Genomic DNA, 26460 nt, shown 5'->3' with positions numbered 1-26460 from the left:
TCCCCCTCCCTCTCCTCCACTCTGTCTCACTCACACTCACCTTGTTAGTGTCTCACTCCATCCTCTCCACATGGCCAAAAGGAATGTAACAAGCTAAAACAACAGACCCACTAGTTCTTTAGCATTCATATGCAACTGTTTGAGCTGTGAAGAACTACTGTCCCTGATTTTGGTATCCTTCCAGTATCTGGAAACTCTAGCCCATAGTTGAGGCATCCATGAGGATTGCCAGGTCAAGATGCAACGAAGTCCTGAGTATCTCGGCCTCTCAAGGCTTCTGATTTGGTCAGACCCCAACCTGTCCAACTGTGAAGGGAGGTAGTGACTGAAGTGCATATAGATCTACAATGGACAGAACTTATGTTGCCTGTGAATGTTATTCTCCAGTGTTTTCGGTGATCCTGAGGTGGGCCCATTACTAAAAAAGTTACAGATCCCACAAGATTCCCAAAGGTATGTATGCTGGTCTCCAAGATGGTCATTCAGTGGAGGCAATATCTTTTACCGTCTGCAGACAGACACTGTTGTTGTGTTCCATACCATCCTCAACCAGATGACCTGTTATATAGAATCCTGATGCAACTTTGCATCACTGAAGACAAAGCCCACTTGTATGCAAGTAGCCTTGGATGGTGCTTTAAGGTACAAGGATCTAAATAAGCTAACAAGTCTGTCCCTGATGACTGGTTTTGATTAGTAATGTATATATTTCATTTGGTTGTCAAGATTCTAGGTGCTAAAACAAAGTTAAACAAGACAACCTGAAACTGATATGGACAGACAGGTGACTAAGTTGAAAGACCAAGAATTTGCAGCATGCACACAGAGACACAGAGATAACAGAGAAAAGTACAAAATACAAGTAAACAAAAACCCACCCCAAAAGGAAGCCCAAGGTGACCTAGGAAACTCTAAGGTCTCAAGGACACAAAGGGAAGTGAAATAGAAGCCTTAAAACAAGACAAAAAAGCACACACCCAAAACATATATGACAACCACTACTGTTCACTTGCTCAAGATGGCAACACAAATGAAAGACTGTTACAATCACACCCCACTCCAGAAGAGTGGCATTTGTGTTTTTCATAGTTTCTTTGTATTGTGAATTTCTTTCCAATCGGATTGAGCCTGGGCAGGTTTATATCCAAGGGTTGGTTGCAATTTAATGCTCACATAATGCCACTCAGGGATGAGTGAGGCTGGTCACTCTCAACTTAAATGTCAGGACCAACTTGCCTAGCCCACGGCTCCTACGTTCCTCTTGGGGCAATACAGGATTAGATGATGAATGAATGAAATGAATTTCTTTTCAACACATATACTGTATACAGTAACACAAAACTGAGGCAAGTTGTTGTATCAATACAAGACAGTACAAAGAGAAAAGTAAATGAAGGAGGTAAAAACTCTACTTACTATAATTTTGGATGCAGTTGTGTCAACAACCACCCCAGGTGAGGCGGGCAACGTGGTCAGTCTTACGCTTGGTGGGTTTAATAAAGCCAAGGAACTGCATCTCAGACACAGCTTGAACAAACCGAGCTCTGCAAACACGTTAAGGAAAAAGAAAGAAAGAAAAAAAAAAAGAACAAAGAAAAAACTACGGTATATGTAAATTTTATCATGATCCTAGCCATGAATCCGCCAGCAAATAAGGTGGGTATGATATAAGAGTACAAATTGTAAAGGTTGAAGAACTTCATGTAGCTACTTTGCCACACTTTCATTCATGCCTCTTTCAAGTCTTCAAAAAGTTTTGGTTCTACTTTACAAGCAAACTTTCCACACAATACTACAAAACCTCTCTAAGGCAGACTAATCTTTCTTTCTTCCTTATTTATAGGTATAACTACTGTACTGTAAAGCAGGATACAGAAATTTTTTAAACATAAGACTTGTAAAAATTTATGGGTCTCTGGTTGAATATAGCTCTGTGTATTCGTGGGGCTGAGTTCCCTAATAACAAGTCATGATTACATAGCTAGTCACCGAGCTTGGAACCAAACACTACTCTCAAGTTAATACAGTCTAATGAAAACTGGTTATATTTTCCTGAAACAAAGGCAAGGTTTCTTCAAGATTAGTATGTGACACTGAGTTATCAAATAGTGTTTTCTTTCATACACTAGTATCTGGCATTAAAGTACAAAGGATACTGTAATAGCTGATCTACATTCTTCTGTGTAGAGTCGTCATCTTCACCAACCACAGATATGAATGCCTGCAGCCAGTCATACAGGTTAACAAGTCGACCACACTCAAGGTGAAGCTTGTAGGCCACACTTATGTCTGGTAAGGTTGTTACAATGCTTGAAGGATCTTCAAGCTGACAACAGTCACACTGAAAAACAGTAGAAAATGATGTGTGACATATCATTACTGAACATGAAACGCTGGCGTGACATGGATAGGATAGTGCTGTTAGCTTTTGCTTTACTTCTTGTTAGTTTAACTGTCAAGGATAACAAACCATCAAGAGGTTTTCCAAATACTGAAAGTAGTATATAAGCTACAAAAACACAGCACACATTACAATGGAAACTGAAAACTATTGGAAGGGTGCAAGGGAAAGTGTTGAAATGGATGAAGAACTACTTGGTGTGAAGGTAGATGGGAACTGTTATATGGGACAAGTTTCCTTATGAAGAAGTATAACTATTTGAGGGCTTGAGTTTATTAATGGCCTCAGCTATGTTTTGAAATGACAAGACAGAAATGATATAGTAGTTATACGAGTGTGGTTGCAGATGATGCAATAATTATGAAATATATCAAGATGTTCTATCCTTCATGACAAACACAGCTCATCCACCTACACCTCTACATTTCAGGTAGAATGTCCTCATTCTAGTGGCTATGACCAATGGTCTGCAGATCATAAGAGTCTTCAGTTATCCAGAGACACCTACACCTCCGTAAGTTCATGGAAAACAATGAACATAAACATGAAACTACCTGTCCACCCTTCCTTCTCTTTTCCACTCTGATGACTCAGTAGCTATTTCTTCAACTGATAAAGCAGAATTTTTCACTCAGACTTTCTCCTCCAATTTCACCTTAGATGTGTTATTCCTTCACCACTTCCCCTCTCTGACTTCCCCATGGCTGATGTTAAAATTTCTTAAATGGATGTATTTTCTGCCATCACTGGTCTCAATACTAACAAGGCATATGGGCCCGATGGAGTCCTTTCTATTGTCCTCAAGAACTGTGCTTCTGTGCTTACATCCTGCCTAGGTAAACTCTTACACCTTTGCCTGTCAACTTGAACCTTTCCGGAATTCTTGCTGGAAGTTTGCTCTCATTCAGCCTGTCCCAAAGAAGGGTGACCATTCCCATCCCTTTAACTGTCACCCAATTGCTTTCATATCCTGTGTTTCAAAGGTTTTCAAATCTATTAACTAAAAAATTTTTTAAGCATCTTTCCTATCACAACCTTCTTTCTGATAGCCAGTATGGGTTCTGTCAGGGACACTCCACTAGCACCTTCTCACCTAAGTTTCAGATTCCTGGTCATCCTCCTTTCAGGACTTTGGCAAAAGCTTTGCCATTGCACTTGACATCTCAAAGGCTTTTGATCGAGTCTGGCATAAATAATAATTTCCAAACTGTCCCCTTAGGCTTCCTATATATACAGTTCTTCTCAGCAAGGTGGAGTTAAAGGCTTTTCATTTCATTAACTCTGCTCTTACTGGCTCCCTTTAATCTCTGTTTCTTCGCTGCACTTCTGGATCTTCATCTCTCTTCTATGACTACTTCGGTGGTCACTGCTCCTCTGAATTGTCTGCTTGCATTCCCTCCACCACTACAGCGGGCATGCAGCACCTATCTAGCAACGAACTCTCGGCCCTTTCCTATCCAACTCTCTAATGCAAGAATTAACTGTTACTCCCAGTCGTTCCTGTATGCAACAGGTCAACTCTGGAACTCTCCCTCTGTCTATATTTCCAACTGCCTATGATTTCCAGTCTTTCAAACAGTGTGTCCAGGCATCTCGATATGAATGGATCTTGAATTTGGCTCTCTCTTATCTTGTTTTTGTTTTTTCTTAGAGGGAACAATTTGTGGGCTCCTGGCATTTGGTTCCTTCTTCCATGCATTAGAAAAGAAAGAAAAAAAAGGTAGCAGTGTAATACTGGAACCTTGCCAGCCAGGATCACACAAAAGGCTACCATATAAATCCATTAGTGATCCTGCATGCATACCTCAAACTCACTAGGGGCCTGGGCAAGAGGCTCCCTCTACCTCAGTCTCAAGGGATGCCTTCACATGGTGCCACTGATATAACAAGCCATGTCTGCTGTCTAACTATACAAATGTCCCTCACCTCCCTCCCTATCCCCTGAATGGAGAATAGTGGACTGCAGAAGTACACCTTCAGCCTGCAGTCTACTGCTTTTACATTCAGATGAGCCTAGAGTCAAAACAAGAGACATGACGGCCTCAGCCATGGTCCTTAGGGCATTAATCCATTGATCCTTGGGAAGTTTTGTTTTTTTCTTTCCATCTGCTAAAGATTTTATTCAGCTTAGGACACTTTCTGATTTGGGGGGGGTTAAACATAATCTTCAAATGAGGCCTTTCTTAATACTGTATGAACAAAATAGTGAGGTATTAGCAAGAATAAACTCAAGAGGATGCTACCTGGACTTGGAAAACTGATTAGGGCACTCGTAAACAGTGAAGACCCAGACAAGCTTTCTGCTTTCATATGAGAAGGTACATAAGCAACTGGATTAAAGACACATGAATAACAACAGCATTACAAACATTGGTTCACGAATAATAATACAGCATGTTCCTCGAAATATTAATGTGTATCCTCGAAAGTGGATACACTCGCATTTTGTAATGTTAAAATATGGGTAATCACATTACATGCAGATGGTATATTCCATACCTGGTTTCAAGAACGAGAGTAAACCCTGCTGTTGTCTGCATGAAGGAAGGAAGAAGTAACTGTAAATTACAGTAATTTCTTCATTAACCCGTACCATGCTGGGAGGGGGGGGGGCTCCTCTATGCTGGCTGATTTTGGATTTTTTTTTTCTCTTGCTAAATGGGCTTAATATACCAATATAAGATTTCTGGCACAAACAGAAGTCCCTTAACCACTAAAGCCAGAAAACTGATTAAACAGAGTCGGGTTGGTGCCACTCTACAACTGAAATCTTTGAGGTTACTGCGAGAGCAGAGCGCCTGTGAGCTTGTGAACAGATTTTGTTTTTGTTTTTTGGCTAAATGGGCTTAATACATCAATATAAGATCCCTGGCACTAATAAAAGTAATCACAAAAGCCAGAAAGTTGGCTGACTCGCGTCAGGTTGGTGCTGCTCGACCTCTGAAATCTTCAAGGTTGCTGAGACAGAAGAGTGGCTGTGAGCCTGTGAAGACTCATTTGCCTTCCAAGCTCCTAAATCACTGTTGTCAGCATAGAGGAGAAATGTCTGAAGTTAGCGATATACCGGTACATTATTACCTTCCATTACACTTCGGTTGCTTGCAATGACTTCTCAATGCTGCATGATGTAGATCTACATCACTGGCGTTTCTGAGGGGGAACCAGATCTACGACGCTAGAATGGTACGGGTTAAACAAATGAGTGGATAATGGATGGATCTATGTCATGGGTATATAGCATGAATGCATAATATTGTACTGTATTTATAAAACTCCATCCATCCATCATCCAACCTTTCATTGCCCCTTTCATCAGGAATAGAGGGATTAATGGTCAGCCTCTCAAATTTAAGAATTTACCAAGAGATTCAATGATTACATGCCTTTATGTGGTACAGTACAGTGTATAATGTAACAAGTGATGAAAAGACAACACTTACAATGGTCACATTAAGCACCAGGGGTAAATCAAATATAAGACAAAGAGCACTACCTGCAAATAATGGTGAGGATTGACAAGGGCTGTTGTGAGGGCAGGTCTTGGCATCCCGACCAGAAGCCGCCTGACACTAGAAGAGGAACTGAGGAACATAACCTCGTGAAGTGGTTGTGAAAATGGAGGCTGCAGGTGCTTTTCGAATGCTGTTGTCAGCAGCTGTATCACATCACTTCGTAATGAGTCATAAACATTTGTCTTTTTAGATTTTTTCTTTGCCATTTCCAGAAGTTTCTGTAAGAAAAAAAAGAAAAGTACTGTGCAGGTACAGTGTATGTCACAGTAAACTGTATATATATATATATATATTTTTTAATCTTACTATTGGGTAAGAGTTAGAATAATGATAAATGTACTACTACACTGTACTGCATATCCTGAACCATACCTACAGTCACATACTAAACAGCTGTACACTATTCATAACTAGTCTGAGGAGTAAAGTTACTCAACTTTTCCACTTTGAAGCTAAGACACTTGAATTGCCCATATGGTTTCTTGTTGAGAGCTTTCAAATCTAACACCATCTTGGGATATTCTCTCCACTTCAGCAAGAGCCTGTGAACTACCGGCAGGTAGGAGAGGGCGATTTTGCTCTTCTGTGTTGTAAGACTTTGATGATTGTCCCTACCCCCCTCATGATCATACTACTGCTTCACCATTCATTTATTCTTGCAGCAGTATAAATGGGGCACTTCCTCTTCTTGGTTCTTTGCTATTTCCTGCATGTTTACTTTGAGTCTGTGCTTCCTCAGTATGTTTACTCTGTTTGCATTTTCATTTCATGTGCTTACAACAACTTATGTGCAGACAGCTTATAACCATATATGCACTGTTCTAACTGGACAGCTTTTTTTACTCTCAATTTGGCAGAACTTTAGCTTATTTATGAGTTATTTCTGGCAGCATATGTTATAATGCTTCTGGCTTATCCTCCTTTTGTCTATTACAGTACTATCTTAAAAAACATGGGTTTATTCAGTTTTAACTTTTGGCAGAAGTGACCTTGTGATATTAACATTGCTGTGTTTGTTTTATAGCTTTCTCTAGGTATTTTGCTAATGATTAAACCTCTGCTATTGTATCGTCTTAGAAGTGTGTATTATCTATTCAGTCCTTTACTGCCCCATCAGGTGTATAAGATAACAGGGTAAATGCCTAGTTGCCAGCCTCTGAGTGGTATTGTGTGAACAATAAACTCCAACCACCCCTTAGATGTAAATCTTTACAGGTAACATCCAGTTGGAATGCCTTAACCCACTACACCATCAAGGATTAATTTGGTTATAACACCATCAAGGATTAATTTGGTTATATAGTTACAGTCCATTGTAATAAATGGTTTCCTGGCCTAAACAATACCATTTATCACTCAGTGTTGTCACATGAAAGCAGCACAGTGACTGTAGATGGGTAATGATGCAACACTACAATCTTTCATTTGACTTACACATGGGTAATCAAGCATAATGAAAGTTGACACAGCTTTATCACATGCAACATACTTCCTTCAGGTTGAATCTGTCAGAGGCACGAAGGGTGACAGGCTTCTCCTCCTCCCCAAGGTCCTCAGCCACCTCATCCAACTGATCCAAGCTTTGCAACTGCCCAACCAACAGTGACAACTCATAGTGAACCTCAGACAAAATGTCATCTTCACCATGTTCTGTTGAAGGTAATCTATCAGGGAACTGATCATAACGTACCTAAAAAAAAAAAAAAAAAAAAAAAAAAAAAAGCAGATGGTTAGGCCTGTGAAGGAAAGCCAACATTCCAGGGGCCTGAATGATGTGAACGAGTGTCTGGCCCATATCACTGATACTTCTCCATCTCCTGTGCTTTAAGTTTTCTAGCTTTCTGAATCCTATCTCATGCAGTCCTTGAGTGGGAAAAAGAGGTTGGGATTGTGATCATGAATAATGATGAATATACAGTCTTGTCATGCTGTTTCCAGATGACAAAGGATGAGCTCAGTGTTATCATATACAGTCCTGTTATGTACTCTCTGAACCCCAATACCAGCCAAATATTTGCTGTTGCCATCTTTGGTGCACAAAATCCAGTGAAAAGTAAACTTACCAATGACGGAACCTATTGCTGATCAACAGTTCTATCCAGGACTGGATCAGTTAGTCCTAAAAATGTATTTCATTTCTTATGCCAATTTGGGATTCTTTTCATTTAACCCTCATTCTGACAATTAAGTATATTTACCAGAGGTTCAAAAACCCTTCTTTGGAAACTAAAATCCTGCAATAAATAAAAACCCATATCAATACAATATTATCTTTATCATCATAATCATGACCTCCTTTTCCCCTACGAAGAAGGGGTGTGGTAGGTTCCACAAAACAAGGAAACAGAAAGCAAAAGAAACACCCAATGTAAAGTGCCAGACACACATTCACACACCATTAAGACCCCAGAAACCTAGTTCCATCTCAAAGGCTTAACCCTCTACAATTTCTTTCCTTTTTCATTATAAATGCACTTAACACATACCTGCCAGACAATTAATCCATCTACTAAGAAATGGAGTGCCAAACCCTTGTCAGGTTCTCCCCCTTACATAATTCATCCAACCAACTCGATCCCCTGTCAATTTCCTAGCCTCATCAACTTCTATATCTCACTTTCTTACACCCTCATTACCATATCCACCCACTCTTTTCCCTTAACAATGACTCCTCCCACATTCAAGTCACTTAAATATACTGTACACTTTACCATTCTATTTACATCCATTCTCACAACATGACCACAGCATCAAAGCATTCTCTTCTACTGTATTAGTAATTGACAACTGACATTATTTCATATACTATCCATTCTACACACTTCATACACATTACTCAATAATCCCACTTTCACTTTTGGCTTTTCACTCCCATGCCACATCTGTCTCATATTCACATATTAGGGTAATGTGTGCACAACACACCTTTATGCAATCCTCTTGTAGCCACACTCAAACTTCTTTTCAGTATCAAGACATTCATAGCGCCAGACACCGGCCTTCCCTGTGCCTTTCAACTCTCCATTTCCAATACACATTATTATTTCTCTTTTCTGTAACTGCATCAAGAACTTAAATTCTTTCACCAATCAACTCTCTGTCCATTCATCAACAGATCACACTGAGTTACAGTCTCTCTCGGTAAAAAAACTAATAACCAACACAGATAGCAAAGAATACTTCATTAAAATATTCTGTAGCTGCAGCTGTAATGAAAAATATAATTTGATATTATTATTTAAATAGTGTTGAAGATGTACCAGTATTCATGGTGTAGAAACATAAAATGACAAACAAGTGCTCATTGGCCCTTCGGGCTCCTTGCACTTGCTCCTGTGGACAGCTCTCGCGCTGCTATAATATATTTCTGTTGTAGCTACGAGCAAATAATTCTACGGAGATCCTATGCCAGGCGCTGGGAATGTCGTTTTTTGGTCAAAATGTGATCGCTTATTAAATATAGTAAAAGTTTTTCAATCATGGTGGGACCAAGTTTTTTCACATCAGCGATTTTTTTTGCGATTTCTGTGCCAATTTTGGTGCGATTTGAATGTGTAGTTTCAGCTGCCTAAAATTCACATACACACAGACACACGGCCACTGCTATAGTATATTAGATACTACTAAAGGAGGAGTTATTGTATAACAGTGCCTGGTATTCTCCTGCTGCTTTGTAACTCAAATATGAAATATTCAATAGTCATAAATTACCATAAACACTGTTCACGGTACATTAAAGGCCCTTACGTGTCCTTACCCTGTAACTGCTGCATGATGCTAATCAACAGTGGTAGTAGTTCCTCACGTGCCATCAGCTTGATTAACTTGGTAGCCTCCAGGTACTCCTCTGTCTCAACTATTGACTGGGACAAGCAAGAAGCTAGCACTTCCCTTGTCTGTGAAACCATTTATGGTCAACTTTAGCATATGTACAATACATGTTAAATTTCTAGCATAGGCCTTTCATCATCATCATCATCATCCGGACCTCCTTTCCCACCCTAGGATAGGGTGAGGAGTAGCAACGTCCAGACAGCCCAAGGTTGCCCAATCCAATGGGCCATGCTTGCATTCACTCATCATTCAAGCCCCCAGAATCCTGGCTCTATCTGATAAGCTAAAAACTTTCACCACATTCTGTAGCTTCACATTAAAGTATCTGACAGGTCATTACAGGTACTTCTGTTATATATATGGTTAGGACCAAGCCTGACAGTACAATTAAGCACACAAAACAATTACCCCACAAATATTACCAGACCCTCTTCAACAACATCCCACCTTAACATACTGCAACACTATGGTCCTTTCGCAGCAAGAAGTCCGTTCAGGGTGTGGCAGAATTTGGAATTCCCCCGAGTGCGACGTTGCCAATTTGACCACCAATTATCGGATTATCACTCTGTCTCCCTACCTACCCCCATCACCTCTCTCTCTCTCTCTCTCTCTATATATATATATATATTGTATATATATTATTTATTTCCATTTTTTTTTCCTCACCACTTATGAGGTAAAAGTATAGGCGCGTTTTATTTTTAAGAGGTTTCCCCTGTAGGCCTAATCCTCTCTCTGATCTTTAATCATAATTTTCTTCGTCATCGGAACTTTCTGTTATATTGATGAGAGAGAGAAAGAGAGAGAGAGAGGGAGAGAGAAACAGGTGGGATGGGGGTAGGTGATAATCCGATAATTGATGGTCAAATTGGCAACTCTACGGCGTGGCAACATGGGAAAAAAGCACTGCCACGTGTCATAGAATTAATTCAAATCGTTGTTATAATTCTAAAAAGTGATACTCAATGTACTATATAGCTTCCTTTACTATATACAGAACATAAAAAACAATTTCAAATAGCACATAGATAGGAAATAAGAGAGAGAGAGGCATGTACTACGGTTGATTTGGCAGCATCGCTAGAGGTGATTCACCAGGTGGGCCCCACCCTGAACGGACTTCTTGCGGTGAAAGGACCATAGCAGTGAAATGACACCTACATACACATTTCATGTTTCATGTATAGGGAAGTACAACACCCAGAACAAAACACTATACTACAAGTTCCCCCTCCTAACATCCACACATCAAAGATATCCTTAAGTAGAGCTGAACAAGTTTACTAAAACAGGCTTTCAATCAAGTCATCATCCAGCCCTCCTCTGTTACTCCTTGAATGGAATCATGGATAATATGTGCCCCACTAGTAAAACAGGCCCACAGAACATAACCCACATTATGAAGCACCACACAACAGATGCCACATTAAGACACAGACACAACATCAGCAACGTAAGGAACCTGTAGGACAGCCTCATAGGGATGGCTGCTTACCTGTAGTTGACAGGTCTGCCAGGCCAGGTATGACCATGGTCAAGAAACAACAGTAACAGCTGCATTATCCAAGGTGATTAAGCAAAGAGTACGTTAAATTGGAGGATGAACTCCTTGGGTAATTCAACCACAATGGCTCTATGGTAAATGTCAGATTCTGCATAGTTTGCATTGTACAAGACATTTAAGATGCTGTCGTAATAATGATGAAAGTTGAAGTGAAACTCGTGTAGGTTTTGTACTCATTTATTCACAGATCTCTGTAGTGTCCACCTCTTTGTTATAAACTAAAGGAAATGTTCAAAGTGACTCCCATGTACCTCTAAGCAAGCTTGTACACATCGTCCTATTGATCGTCTGATGGATTCCAAAATGCCTGGACTGTTTAAAGTGCTCACACCTGTCACAGACACATGGCCATAATTCCTCTCTTGTTTGAACCTCTGTATCATACACCAATGTCTTTAAATGACCCTATACGTAGGAGTCCAAAGGTTTCGGATCCGGGGAGTGGGGTGGCCAGGGAATGGGGGCAGACACCTGACAGCAGCACTACATTGAGTGAGTGCTGCTGTCAGGTGTCTGCCCTTTCCTCTCCTCTCTCCATTCCTTCCATCCTCTTCCGTCTTCCTTTACTTCATTATTTTCTTGTCCATCTGCCTATGGGTAACTTTACACTTCCTCTTCTGTCTTTCTTTCTTTCATTCTTTTCTCTTCCTTCTGCCTGTGGGTGACTCTACACTGAGTGACAAGCCAAATGGTTTCCTGTACACCAGGAAACCATTTACTTTGCTGGGTGGTAACCATATAACCAAATTTTGGCGCCTGGTGGTTTAGTGAGTAATTATTGCGCTCCAATCGGATTGAGCCGGTGAAGGTTTTTATCCAAGGGATGGTTGGGGAAAGTATGATAAATAATCACAAAAACATACCCAGGTTTCACTTCAGTTTTCACCCTCATTACTACGTCTTAAATGTATTGTAACAGGCAAACTACAGTATTCAGAATTCAACATTTTACCATAAAGACACTGTTGTTTAAAATTACCCAAGGAGGTCCATCCTCCAATTTAACGTATGCTTTGCTGAACCACCCTGTATATATTATAATGCAAACTGGCTCCTAATTGTGTTATAAAAGTATGGTCAACTACCGTACCATACTGATCTATTAGGTAGGCCTACACTCTACAATTATGCTGGTTCAAGGGAGGCATAAACATTACCATACACAACTGAACGAAAGTAATATGCAAGTATATTACATCTAAACAGATGAAAGTAATACCTGTCGGCCAAGGGGGCACTGAGGCAATGTGGAGGTCAGCGTTTGCACCACCTTCACCAGACAGCAGAACCTCATATACCAGCACTCTAATGATGTCAACAGTTCACCAATCTTGGTCTAGTGGGCAGCATGGAATAAATAAATAAATAAATAAAATAAAAAATAAGAACATACAAATGGATGTACTCCAAAATATCATGACTTTTTCCATTCATTTGGAACTATAAAGTGAGGGGAAACTGGCAAATCACCTTTTAAGAAGCAATTTTTCTTTAATGTTCTGTAGATTATGACATAGCAAAAAGAGATATAAAACAAAGGTGACATATCATGGGAATCAGTCTGAAAATACAAATTCTAAAGGGAGTATGTAAAAAAGTCGCTATGAGAAGTGGGAATAACTAATATAGGCAAAGGCTCTGTTTAACAATCCTCCAGTTAATAGACTTTACAATAATAATGAAAAGTCCTATGGTAATAATTGTTCTTCAGCCCTGGATATTATGTAGTACACTGGAAACAGACCATTTTCATAAACTTTCACAGTTAGTTCACACACATGTCTTCATCAGCCCCCCCTCCCATCCATGCATGTGTTGTTGGGTGGTCAGATGGGAAGAATTTTCAGTTTTCTTTTGCATAAAATTCTCTCAAATACATTCACCAACTTTTTTAGATCACTTACTGTCTGCCAGCAACAGTGCATCTTCAGCATGTAAACAAGTTGCCGTAATAACCTCTCCATATCAGAGTTGCGTTTTACACCAGTGGTTCTCAAACTGGGAACATGGCCCGCTGAGGGAGCCATGATACACTTTCAAGGGGCCATGGTGTATTCTTAAGTATTTGAATTAACTGGTGATAAAGTTTTATAATCATTTTCTGGTGGTAACATTGGTGAGGAATGGCCTAGAGTGGGAAAGGAGGTCCAGATGATGATGAATATATATTTTTTTCTGTTAAACTGTCTTGCACAGACCATGCATGCCCAGAGGCAATGCAATGTCAATTACCCAAACCTAGAAGCATCTCATTTGCCATATGCATTTTCGTATGGAAATTGACGTAGTTTGGCGAAGGAATGGGACACTGCCTTGATGTCAACAAATTATCTGTCTGTGGGTGTTTCAGTTTCGTCTATATTTCTCTGCACTATGTTTTTTTCAAGCCTCTTAGCATCAGAGTTAAATGGAATAATCAGCTTTAGATGGAAGAGCTCATTTGTCCCTTTTCTGTCTTACACCACCCAAATAATAACAAAAATGCAGTTTCAGCCATACCACTAAGTTATCAATTGAGTTTTTGCGTGTTTATATACAGGTATGAGCACGCAGGGCATCTATATTTTTAATCACTCGAGCTGTTGTAATCTCAGGCCAACAAACACCTTCGAGTAATGTTCCTTTGTTTGCTTCTTCACAGGTGACTGACACAGATGTTATATGAGTGCGGGGGGGGGGGACACATTTCATCGTATTTAGACAGGGGCCACAGAACGATAAAGTTTGTGAACCACTGTTCTGTACCTACTGTCCTCACTTTCAACCCCATGACAACTTCACCATTATACAGTATGCTGTACACTGAACAGCCAATGTGAGAAAATGAATTTCTGTCTTCTATTTACAGTATCACCTCATATCACTCTCTCCTTTGCCATCAGGCTCCCTTTCCTCCAACCCACAACACTTGTATTTATAAATTTCATATACCTCATTCACGAGGCAGTGGGTGTTCACAACCATCATCCACTCACTTGTTGTAGTGCTGCCTACTTCTTTCTTCATTTTTGTCACCCTTTTTCTATACCTGCAATCCTCTATTCCTATTCCTCCCATACTTCCTGTAACTTTTCGATACTCTTCTTTCCACTTCAGGTGCCTCTGCACTGATAGACAAGTCTAATGGTTTCCTATAACTCAAGAACATCAGTTCACTGCATGGAATGGCCCTGCAGGGGTGGTTGTTTGCCTGTGGTTGATAGGTCTGTTTGGCCTGACAGACCAGGGTTACTTAACCTCATTCACATATCATTTAACCTCCATATGTGATCCTCACTCTAACAAATGGAAAAGAAACTTGGACTTTGTTGGAAGTACACAAAAGTGAGAGGAGTGGAAATGTGTTATATGAAAGGGGAATATGAAACTATGCAGAAAGACAGTCAGACAACCAAGAAAGTTTGGGAGAACTGTGGTGTTGATGTGCATGTGCTAGAAAGTTGGGAAGTACAGCAGCCTACCCTGAGATGGAATTGCCATGTGGAGAGAATGGAGATTGCAAATGATCAGGAGAGTGTATGTGAATTAGGTGTAGGGGAGGGGAAATATGGTACAGTACTGTACTTTTGGGGAAACTGGCAAATCAGCTAAACAGGTATTAATAAAACTTTTGTAGGTAATTATTCTGCTATATATTGCTGAATTAATAGCAAATATTTAATTTAAAAAATAAAACAAGGACTTTCTGTATTTGTCTGATTATAACATGTATCACTGTCCATACCTTTGTGATCTTTTCATCAAGGAGGAGGGCAGTTTGTTCCTTAGGTGGGCTCTTCTCTACATGTGACCTGAAAGAAGGTAACTTGCGGATAACATTCAGCTGAGATGGTGTCATATTCTTGATGACTGATGCTCGCTTTGAGGCCTTGCAGCACAGGAAGGATGAAGGATTCCCCCAAAAGTGCTCAATCATGCACACCTGAAGTGAGAGACCACAATATTATGAACAATGTACCGGGTATTACAAAAAAGTCAGGGGGAGGGGGGATGGGATGCAGGTTAACACTATGTATATATATATATATATATATATATATATATATATATATATATGTATGTACAGTATATCATATACAGTATATCACATATACATATTCATTCATTCATCATCCAATACTACGTTGCCCCATGAGGAGCGAAGAAGTCCGGGGATAGGCAAGTTGGTCCTGACATTTAAGATGACAGTGACCAGCCTCACTCATCCCTGAGTGGCATTACGTGTGCAATAAACCCCAACCATCCCTTGGATATAAACCTGCATTGGCTCAGTCCGACTGAAACACCGTAATTACTCACTAAACCACCAGGTGCCATAATTTGGTTATATGGTTACCACCCAGCATAGTAAATGGTTTTGTGGTGAACAGGAAACTATTTGACTTGTCACTCAGTGTAGAGTTACCCACAGGCAGAAGGAAGGGGAAAGAATGAAGGAAAGAAAGACAGAAGAGGAAGGAAGGAAGAGAGGAAAGGGCAGACACCCAAAGCAGCACTACATCGAGTGAGTGGGTAGTGAGTGCCCCCACCTACCACAAAAAGCGCAATCAACATCAAATTATCTGCATCTGTTTCCTGTTAAAACCCACATCAGAAATTTCATGAGTCCACCCAGCACCATGACAGCCAAATAGGAACTCACATGTAGACAAATCGTTCATCCACTGCTTCCTTTATTTTGTTAGCTAAGATTCCTAGATAAATTATCATTTGATTTTTGTCCAGTTAGAAATATAATGAAATAATGTTAATCAGCGAACCTGATATTCAATTATGTACCAATAACCTGGGCCGCCATGGTAGGAAAAGATTGTTTCAGGTATCAACTGACAAACTTTGGGAAACACTGATCTACTTTACCAATGAACACAAATAATAAAGTTGCACTTACCTTCAGTCCCTTCACAAACTTCTCAACAGAGAGATCATTGTAAAGGAATATGTCGAGGAGTAATTTGAAAGGTCTGCCTCCAACACGGAAGAGCACATTTTTGGACATCAGTATCTGAAAGAAAAGTATAATTATGGTACTCAAATAACTGATATTATTAAATGTAAATGAAAGTAACTTACCACATTTCCACAGATGGCGCCTGAGTGCCAGGAAATTACAATCCAACAACATTAGTAAAAAAAAAAAAAAAAAAAAAAAAAAAAAAAAATCGTCTCCATATCTTGTATTCAGTTTTTAAAAATAAACTGAAATTCATTAGTCACATTACCCCCCCCCCTGCCCAAAGTTCCAATTAGCTATGCTTCTGTTTGGGAACTAAACTTTTTTGTATAAAAACTGGTATTTCTTAGGTTGACCAGCACTCTAGCTATACCAGTATGTTGCTTACTGCACTGAGCTTCTCTCTTCCAATTTCATGCTCACAACTAGGTCCCTTGCAACTTTCTCCTGTTTCAAAAACATTGTGTGTGTGTGTGTGTGTGTGTGTGTGTGTGTATTTACCTAGTCCAGGAAATGAGCTACGCTCGTGGGGTCCCGTCTCTTTTTCTCGTTGTCAAATTTTGCTTTGAACTCATTTAAGTTTTTAGACTGGATGATCTCTTTGTCCAGGCTGTTCTACAGGTCTATGCATCTATATGGAAAGCTATATTTCTTGATATCCTTCAAACAACTTGGCTTTTTCAGTTTCATTCCATGTCCTCTTGTTACTTTCCCATCCCACACAAACAGATCATTTTTATCAATTCTGTCTATTTCCATCATGGCCCCGAACACTGCAATCATGTCTCCCCTTTCTCTCCTTCCTTTTAGTGTGTGTGTGTGTGTGTGTGTTCTCCAAGTATGGCTCCAGTTATGCTGTGTCCAAGTCATCTTGCAACTCACTACAGTTACCTTCATTTGCAATGCTTCACAATATTTGTATCATCTGCATTCAAAATTCATAAACAATAAATAGCAAACTCTTCTGGTGTGTAACTTACATACAGTATATCAAAAGCATAACTGTAGCCAACACAGAATCATGGGACACACCACTTGTTACACTACTCCACTGGGAAAAATTTTCTTTTACGACTCTTCTCATCTGTCTCCCCGTAAAGAACTTTCCATTGACCTGAACAATGCACCCCTGCAGTAGTTTTCAGTTTCTGCAGTGATCTTTTGTGTGGCATCCTATCAGGTACCTTCCTCAGATCCAGGCAGACAATCTACCCAGCAGTCTAGAAGTTTGAGTAAATGTGGGGAAGACATAGGCTCATGGATGAGACAGATGAGTGAGCTTGTGCTAGATGCAGAAAAGAGATTCATAGAACAGATAAAGAATCACAGCATCATGAATATCAATGAGGATGGAGAAACCCACACTGGCAGAGGAAACGATATATTACAAGAAGTTTCGGCAGCTACTGTCATCCTCTTGTGTGGAAATGCAGAATGAGATTGAAGGTTCATAGAAACCCCAGCTTGTGTGGTGTTTGTGGGTTACATAAAGAGATGTAGTGGTATGAAAGATAATTTCCAAGGTACAGTATTAAAGCTGAATCCCCACATTCACAATTACCTGGTTCTGGGTTGTGTGTTAATGGTAGTCTGTAAAACAAAAATGCTGACACTGTACTCTCCTTCATCGGTTTCTCCACAACACCCTCCTTTTCATCAGCTGTCAGCACCAAATCATCTGCATATAACTCCCATGCCAAATGATTCTAATCAGCTTAGGGAACCATTACTGATTAAAGGGTCAAAAACTACCTCAATTAATCCCTCCATGGTCAAGCATGAAATTTAGTAGAGTATTTTATTTACCGTAGTGATACCTCTGATTATCAGATTAAACTTATCACCAGAACTGACAGTGTTCTTGTAAAAAAAAAATAAATAAATAAAAAAATCTAATAATCAAAATTTACCTTTTCAATGACATGGTTGAGGTAGTGTGTGGAGGGCTGAGCTTGGAACACTTCCATGGCAACACAAGCTGAGGCTTCCTGAGACAAGCTCTGGTGTACTGCAGCAGAAGTTGTGGCCACTCCAAAGACTAGTACAATTGGCAAGTCTTTCTTGTGTTCACTGGAATATTTCAGTGTGTTTCATAAGCATATTTAACATTTATTCATCCCCCTCATCATCCTGACCTTGTTTCCTATATAAGGATTCTTTAAACAAAGTAATCATCATCATTATTTTTTTCTTCCCCACTGAAGGATGTAGTAAGCAAGGAGAGAAAACACAGACAAAGAGTATGCAATGACTGCACAACTTTCACTATCTTAAAATTAACTACAAATCCAAGGCAGTTTTTCTTAAGAACAAAAATGTGAAAATCTCTACTTACCTACAAATCAAAATGAGGTCATTCAGAACATTGGGAGGAAAACTCTCAACATCTTCCAAAATAACAATTAGAGGTAACTTGTGACTTTTCCCTGTACTCGTTTTGGTGCTCAATTTTATCTTCTTTCTTGATGGCTTTCCTTGGGATTCTGAAGATGTACAAGGAGAACCTAATAATTTTTCCGAGAATGTCGTGGCCATGCGTTTTCTTGGAGATCCTAGAGTATTATGTGGAGATTTAGGAGCCTTAAGAGGAGATGCTGGGGTCTTCTTAGGGGTTCTAGCAATCTTTTGAGGAGATCCAACAGTCTTTGGGAAGATACTGTTATCATCCCCATCACTTGTTAGCTCCTGAAAATGTCAAAATGGGTAAGGGATATTCAGAAGAGTTCAGATACAAAATTAAATGGGAAAATCTGCAGGATGAGAATGAACAGATAGTGACAAAAGGATATAGAAAATATAGAAAGTAAATAAATATACTGAAAACTGAATATATACTGCAATTAATGGGAGCTAAGTAAATATTAACCCCATCAATATGGTGATCTGTTTGCAGTTTATTTTTGCTCCTACTAAATGTTTCTATCATGATTAAGAGACACCACTTGTAGAGAAAAGGCAAAGAAGGCTATATACAACCTCTATAGTTTGAAATGCCAATCTTAAGGCATACAAAATAGCCTGAAGATAACATGACCAAATTAGAAATGCATCATCACACATATAACTGACCTTATACCAAGCAATAAGAACAGGCATGGTACACTGAGTTCGCTTTAGCCCAGGGACACCTGAAACCTCTTCCATTATCTCTGGGTCTACCAAGTCACTTTTCTTCATCAGCTGAGATATCATCTTGTACACTGCACTTCTGCAAAGGATTTGCTCTTAAACTCTTGTGCCCCATTCTGTCTCTTCATTTCCTAAATCTTTCCTCCACCTCCCTTCCATTCTGTGCACTCATCACCAAGTTATTAACATACAACATCTCCCATGGGAGTCCATTTCTGAAGTCACATGAGAGAACTGCAAGCACCATGACAAACAGTATGGGGCTAAAGACTGACCCCTGATCCACACCAACATTTATGGAAAACTTATGACTCAGACCTCTATTTACTCTTACCTTGGTGCGAGCACCCACATACATAGCTAAAACCACTCTAACAAGCCACTCCTCGACCCCAAGCTTTCTCAATGCCCACATCTCACTGCCCTTCCCTTTATACACATTTACAATTACACTCTTCAGCCAATCATCTGTGTTGTCCCAGATGATTGGCTGAAGAGTGTAATTGTAAATGTGTATAAAGGGAAGGGTGATGCCCTGGAAAGAGGGAATTATAGAGGTATAAAGCTTTTAGATCAGATAATGAAGGTAATGGAGAGAGTTTTAGAAGGTATGATTAGAGAAAGAGTGAATATTGATGAGATGCAGTTTGGGTTTATGCCAGGTAGGGGGACCACTGATGCCATATTCATTGTTCGACAGCTTCAGGAAAAATATATTGGTAGGAGAAGGGATCTTTATTTTGTTTTTGTTGATTTGGAAAAGGCCTTTGACAGAGTCCCTAGAGAGGTGGTGAAGTGGGCAATGAGAAAGCTTGGCTTGGAGGAGTGGCTGGTTAGGGTGGTTATGGCCGTGTATGTGGGTGCTCACACCCAGGTGAGAGTGAATGGAGATTTGAGTGATGAGTTTTCCGTGAATGTTGGTGTGCATCAGGGGTCAGTCTTGAGTCCCATGTTGTTTATCATGGTACTTGAAGCCCTTTCACGTGACTTTAGAAACGGACTCCCGTGGGAGTTGTTGTATGCTGATGATTTGGTGTTGATTGCAGAGAATGAAAGGGAGGCGGAGGAAAGGTTTAGGAAGTGGAGAGATGGTATGGGGCAAAAGGGTTTAAGGGTAAATGCAGATAAAACAAAAGTGATGATATCTAGGGTTGGTGGCGGTACTGTCAAAGACGAGGGAGAGTGGCCATGTGCAGTTTGCCACAAGGGCGTGGGAAGTAATTCCATCTTGTGCGGTGTGTGTGATAAATGGGTGCATAAGAGATGTAGTGGTATCAGAGGTAGACTGCGAGATAATGCTGATTTTATGTGTACGGCGTGCCGAGGTGAGCAGGTGGAGATCGTCAGACGTGAAAGAATTGAACTTGCTGGTGAATCTCTTGAGTGTGTGGAAGAGTTTTGTTATTTAGGAGACATGTTGTGTGCTGGAGGTGGGGCTGGAGCTAGCTCTGTGGCTAGGGTGAGAAGTGGTTGGAAGAAGTTCAGGGAGCTCTTGCCTCTCCTGACATTGAGGGGGCTCTCCCTACGTGCTAAGGGGTCTTTGTATGCAGCGTGTGTTAGGAGTGTAATGCTGTATGGCAGTGAGACCTGGGCAGTGAAGGAGGAAGACATTCGCCGGCTCAGACGTACAGAAATGACAATGATTAGGTGGATGTGCAGTGCGTCCCTGTGTCCAAGGCCTGGAGGGGCTGGGTTTACAATGGAAGAGTTGAGAGGTAGGATGGGACTGGAGTGTATTGGTGTTGTGATGAGGAGAGGTAGATTGAGGTGGTTTGGACATGTGGAGAGGATGGGGGATGATAGTTGGGTGAGGAAGGTGAGAAGTGTTAATATTGGGGGTGGGGTTATGAGGGGTAGACCGAGAAAGACATGGGACGAGGTCATTAAGTGTGACCTTAGGGTTAAGGGACTGAACAGGGAGGCTGCAATGGATCGTGCAGCATGGAGAGCCGCCATTAGGTGACCAAGGCCGACACATGCAAGCATGTTGGAGCCTTTAAAAACGAAAACGACAATCTCTAGAGACTGTCAAAGGCCTTCTCCAAATCAACAAAAACAAAGAACAGCTCCCTTATCTGTCCTACATATTTTTCCTGATGAAGTTAGACAGTGAATATGACATCACTGGTTAGAACTCTCTCCTTTACTTTCATTATGTTTTCAATACCTGGTCCAAAAGTTTTATGCTTCAATAATTTTCTCTTTCCATGACATTATCCTTCTTATTCATATTCACAATCACACTCTCCAGCCAGTCATCTGGGACAACACACTCATATATAATTAAATTTATCAAATCAGTGACTATACCCCTTATGAGATTAAGACATCTGGCAATAGATAGATAGTTAGTAACTAAAGTCACTCCAGCATCTCTTGAGGCCTTCAGCATTTCAGCAGTCAACCCAGAGACACCCGCCACCTTCCCCAACTATACACTTGACCATGTTGAGGTAAATTAAGATAGGTAGTAGTAGTAGTTGTTCCCCAGGCAGTCTGGCCGAACAGCTCTGAGTCCCTTAGGAAGGCCATGGCTGAGACTGGGCTTTCCCACAGAGCTTTCAAAGAGTGTATGTTGTGTTGTTGGCGTAGATGATTGTGTGCAATACAGTCTTCCATAATGTGCTTAATAGTATGGGGTGCCGTGCTACATCTTGGACAGGCATCAGCGATGGAGTCATCCAGCCTCTTCTGGTAGCTCAAGAGGGCTGGATGGTGCCCACATCTCAGCCTGGCCAGGTGGACCCAGTCCTCACGAGGGAGATAGGATTCAGAAGGGTGGATGTCAGGAGACTGTGCATGCAGCTGTGTGTTGTCTTAAGTGACTTAAGATAGGTTTTAACTTATGGAGTCAAATTTGGTATGGTCAAACGATGATGGTGATAATATTATGATGATGATGATCATCATCATCATGGTGATAGTGATGATGATGATAATGGTTTACATTCACCAGGATTTTATGGATAATACCTGACAGTGGTACAATCTCTGCTGCGAAGTCTAGCAATATGCAATGTAACTCCTTCAGTCAGAAGGTGCACCAGGCTCATGAAGATTGAGTTGTGGTCAGGCATATTTACTCCAGTCACTAGGCAGGCAGTGGGAATGTCACTTACTGCTCCCAGCCTATCCATGTTCATCTTCTCTCCAGCTTCTCTTACAAAGTCAACTAACTCTTGGAATACTTTGGCATGAACATGATCCTGAAGTTCCTGTAAAAAAAATAAATAACAAAGAATAAGTATGCTCATACCCAAGATATTCACACAGCTATCTGTCTACTATGGGCACTATTGCCATTTTTCACATGAGACAAAATGAGACAGGTATCAAAACTGTCATTGTTGAAGGTTCTGTGAGGTTACTGGACATGTGGGTGGTTTAAAGTAGTTCACCTTCACAAGAATCAGTAATATACTGTACTGTATTCAGTGTTGCACCATTTGTCTTGATCACTGTTCACTGACACTGACTACTACTTCTACTACTCCATACTCTATTTTATTAATATCTCCAGTTTTAGAAATGGGCTTGGAAGCCTGCACCCAAGGTCCAGCAGTCCACATACCACATATCAGTAGGAGTCTGGGTCTTACACAGCCCTCATGTATCAACACCTGAGTACAGTACTAATACTCTTTCTTTATTGTAATATGTGACAAATATAAAATTCAAATCGGGTGTTTTGGGTATTAGTACGGGTGACCTTGTGGAATAATGAACACAATTGAATAAAACCAGTTTCTCACAGTGTCCCCAGTAAAAGTTGGGACTGAACCCATAATTGCACAGTTCCAAGTTCACTACGCAGTCCACTCCATTACTATCTCCCTTATAAGCCAGAAGCTGACTGACAATAGTAGCAGGACAGCATCTTTTTCAAATGCTGCAGTGACCTTTACAGATGGGGAAACAAACAAACACACACACACATACACACAAACAGTCATTTATATATCAAAATCATATGCCTTTCAAAACTAAGGTCTTCTGGTACTTTTATGGTAATACAGAGGGACAGTAATTACACTAAAGCACAGTATATTAAACTCACTGTAAGGATTTTGGTGACACTTTCCCAACACTTAGTGTAGTTCTTATATGTACGTTCTTTGATATCATCGTCATCATCCCTGGTCCAATGGTCCAGTACAGGTAAACCGTCATCTTTCCTCTTCTTTCCTTTGGAACTCTTGAAGGCAAACACACCCTAAAATCAAAATAAATAAGATTTAGATGCACGATATTAGCAATCTTAACCTAATAGCAATATTAATATGACACAATGGCTGACATAGGCTACGTGGGGGAGAAGCGATCATGCGTGTACGGTATATACAGTACTTTCATGGTGACATGAGAGAAACTAGATAGTTACTGTAAAAGGAAGACATCTATATACAGTGCAGTACAGGCATTCTGTCACTGACTCGCATATTAGAATGAACTTACCTTATGAATATTATGTTTCTGTCCCAGCTTCAACCCCAAAATCACACTCCTGACCTTTCATCTCACTACATGATCCCAATTACTAACCCCCAGTTACCAGAACGCTACTCACTTCCAAAATGCCCATGTGAGGCCTACAACTCTGATAAATTTTTCCCTTGCAACAGCATCTGTCTCCATCCCACCACCGCTAGCTGGCTCACTTGCTCACCTGCCCACTAACATCAAATCATGCAGCATTTGTCATGAAGTTGAAGAAGTCTCTTGCCAGTTTGCTGGCTCTGCACACCAGCACCTGAGGGGGGAACGGTTACTACCCACAGAGGCATGATTTGGTAGGCATGACTGTCAGTCTTAATGTAAATGGGATAGAATATGTGTAATAATGTTTTCAGGTTCTGTCAAAATGGATTCATGTTCCAGACTGACTGAGTTAAAAGCAATGTTATAAGTGAGTGATCTGTATCCACTTTTTGTGGGTTACGACTAATAAAGTTTTAATTACAATACAGTAGACCCCCATCTTGATGTACGTCAATAAACCAAATATCAGATTTACTGAACGCTATGAAGCCTCTGGACTTCCGTCAGTCATAACAAACAATGTCTTATATTGAATGCAGTATTGTTTCCTATCCTTTTTTACTCCATCCTGGCCTGAAATTGCCCTCTCCCCGTCACGATTACTGAGTTGTAATAAGACTATAGTAAAAGTGTGCAGTACTAGTCATGAAGAAGTCCAGTGACAATGATGTGAATTAAACTGCAAAAGGGTAAAATTATGGGCCAATTTAGTGTAAAATGGGTATAATTTTCACTTTTTAGTACTAATATATGCTACTGTACTCATTTATTTTCAGACATGTTTTTGAAATTCCACCTCAGGGGGGGACCATTGGATATAGCAGATTATTGGCTTTAATTGATCAGGCTTCCCCCCAGCTGGTCCATAACAGTGAGGCTCTGATGTCAAAATTACATATTTTTGCAACTTTTACATCCATTCCAGCATTTTCATAATCCTGTTACATTTTATAAAAGGAAAAATATAATATTGCATTACAGGATCGGGGGCATAACTAAGATTCAAAGAACCTTATTATGGGATGGCTCACAAAGAACTACTTAGAGACATCCAGGAGAATTCTCCTGGCTAGCCAGACACAGTATTTTAAGGGGTGGCCAGCACCCCAGGCATATTTCTGGGGTGACCAGTGCCCTAGACATGAGACCAGTGCCCTAGACATATTTCCAGGATAGCCAATGCCCCAAGCATATTTTTGGGATGGCCAGAGCCTTTGGCATATTTCCAGGGTGGCCTGTGCTCCAGGCTTATTTCCAGGATAACCTGTGCTCCAGATGCTGGCTATGCCACTGTATAGGAAGGAGCTTTTCATAGTTTTGACCATAACCTGGGCATAATTCAACATTACTTACGGTAGGTTAGGTTAGGTTAGCTTTACTGGTAGCAGGCTTTCAGAAAAATTCTTGAAGGACCCATTTGTCACAACATGAGACATGGAATTCGGGAGTACGAATAATATGAATTGGAAAACAACAGGGAACACTCAAATCATAATACTGTACACTATATGAATATGATATTTACCACTACAAGCTTTTGTTATCAAAATAGGGTCCTTATCAACTGCACAAAGGTCATGAAAGCTGATATCCCCCTATGTGTTTGACACTTATCAGGAGAGGGAGCTTCTGCTAACTCTCTTCTCTTTTCTCTTTGAGATATCCATAAGGATCGGATTTTTTTAAAAAAAGAACGACAGTTCATATGCATTTTACATTCTTTATCATCTAAAAAGTAGTGAACCTTATCCTAGTAGAATTTCTTGATCATCCTGAATGGCATGAGATACCTCCGCTTATGTTGTTGTTGTGGCCCCAGACTTATCTGAAAAGCGAACCCTGTGGACTGCAGACTGAAGCTGCCCTCCTCCTGGAGTCCACCATCCTCCTTTCGGGGGACGGAGCAGGATTCGTGGGACGTGTGTATAATCGGGCTGCGAAGTCGTCTGGTTATATCAGTGCCATTGAGAGAAACTCTCCAGCACCTCCACTAATATACGAAGTAAACAGTTACCTTTGAGACTGACACAGTTGCCGCCATCCCTTCCGCCAGCTGATACTCAGCTGTTAAACTTCCCGCGGTTTTACTATTGTTTATATTCTACTTCTGCTTAAAAAGTATTTTGGCATCATGAATTATTAGGAGTTCATTTGCATAATTCATTTATGTGCTTGTCATAACGGAAAAATTAATTATACTGCACGACATGGCAAAGTAAAAAATAAGTGCTAATATCTTAACTTGCTATCCGAAGAATACGATGTTAGTTTTAAAATAAATGAAGAAAAACAAGACAACAATATTTAGGCAAATGTTCGATTTGTGTTCATTTTGCTGTCAGGCGTTGTTTTAGTATGACGTCATTTGACATCACAACGACGTCACGGGCTGAGCGACCAATGTACAGTTAGTTCTATATAGCCAGTCGTGAGGGTGAGGTTGTGTGTTGCTCTCGCCAGTTGTCTCACATACCCATTAACCTGTTATTTCATAATTATGGGGATCCTTATCGCCAAGCTTTGG

At 40.4% G+C, this 26460-nt stretch overlaps 1 protein-coding gene across 1 annotated transcript; it reads right to left on the bottom strand.

The window, feature by feature from the left end:
- Window positions 1-1438: 1438 nt before the first annotated feature.
- Orc3 (origin recognition complex subunit 3) lies at window positions 1439-25977 on the bottom strand. Its single transcript, XM_080271351.1, has 14 exons — window positions 25951-25977; window positions 23455-23610; window positions 22371-22612; window positions 19338-19476; window positions 18604-18953; window positions 18179-18338; window positions 16206-16319; window positions 15039-15236; window positions 12534-12650; window positions 9671-9809; window positions 7403-7563; window positions 5895-6131; window positions 2157-2341; window positions 1439-1544 (listed from the first exon to the last, which is right to left on the bottom strand). The coding sequence occupies exons 1-14, from the start codon at window positions 25975-25977 to the stop codon at window positions 1439-1441; spliced, it is 2331 nt and encodes a 776-aa protein (XP_080127477.1).
- Window positions 25978-26460: the final 483 nt, after the last annotated feature.

The sequence above is a fragment of the Coenobita brevimanus genome, chromosome 45 (assembly GCF_032717465.1).
Source record: "Coenobita brevimanus isolate Jiangsu-jjx chromosome 45, ASM3271746v2, whole genome shotgun sequence".
NCBI classification, from domain to species: domain Eukaryota; kingdom Metazoa; phylum Arthropoda; class Malacostraca; order Decapoda; family Coenobitidae; genus Coenobita; species Coenobita brevimanus.
The sequence above is the reverse complement of the archived record's forward strand: the minus strand, read 5'-3'. Positions and strand labels throughout refer to the sequence as shown.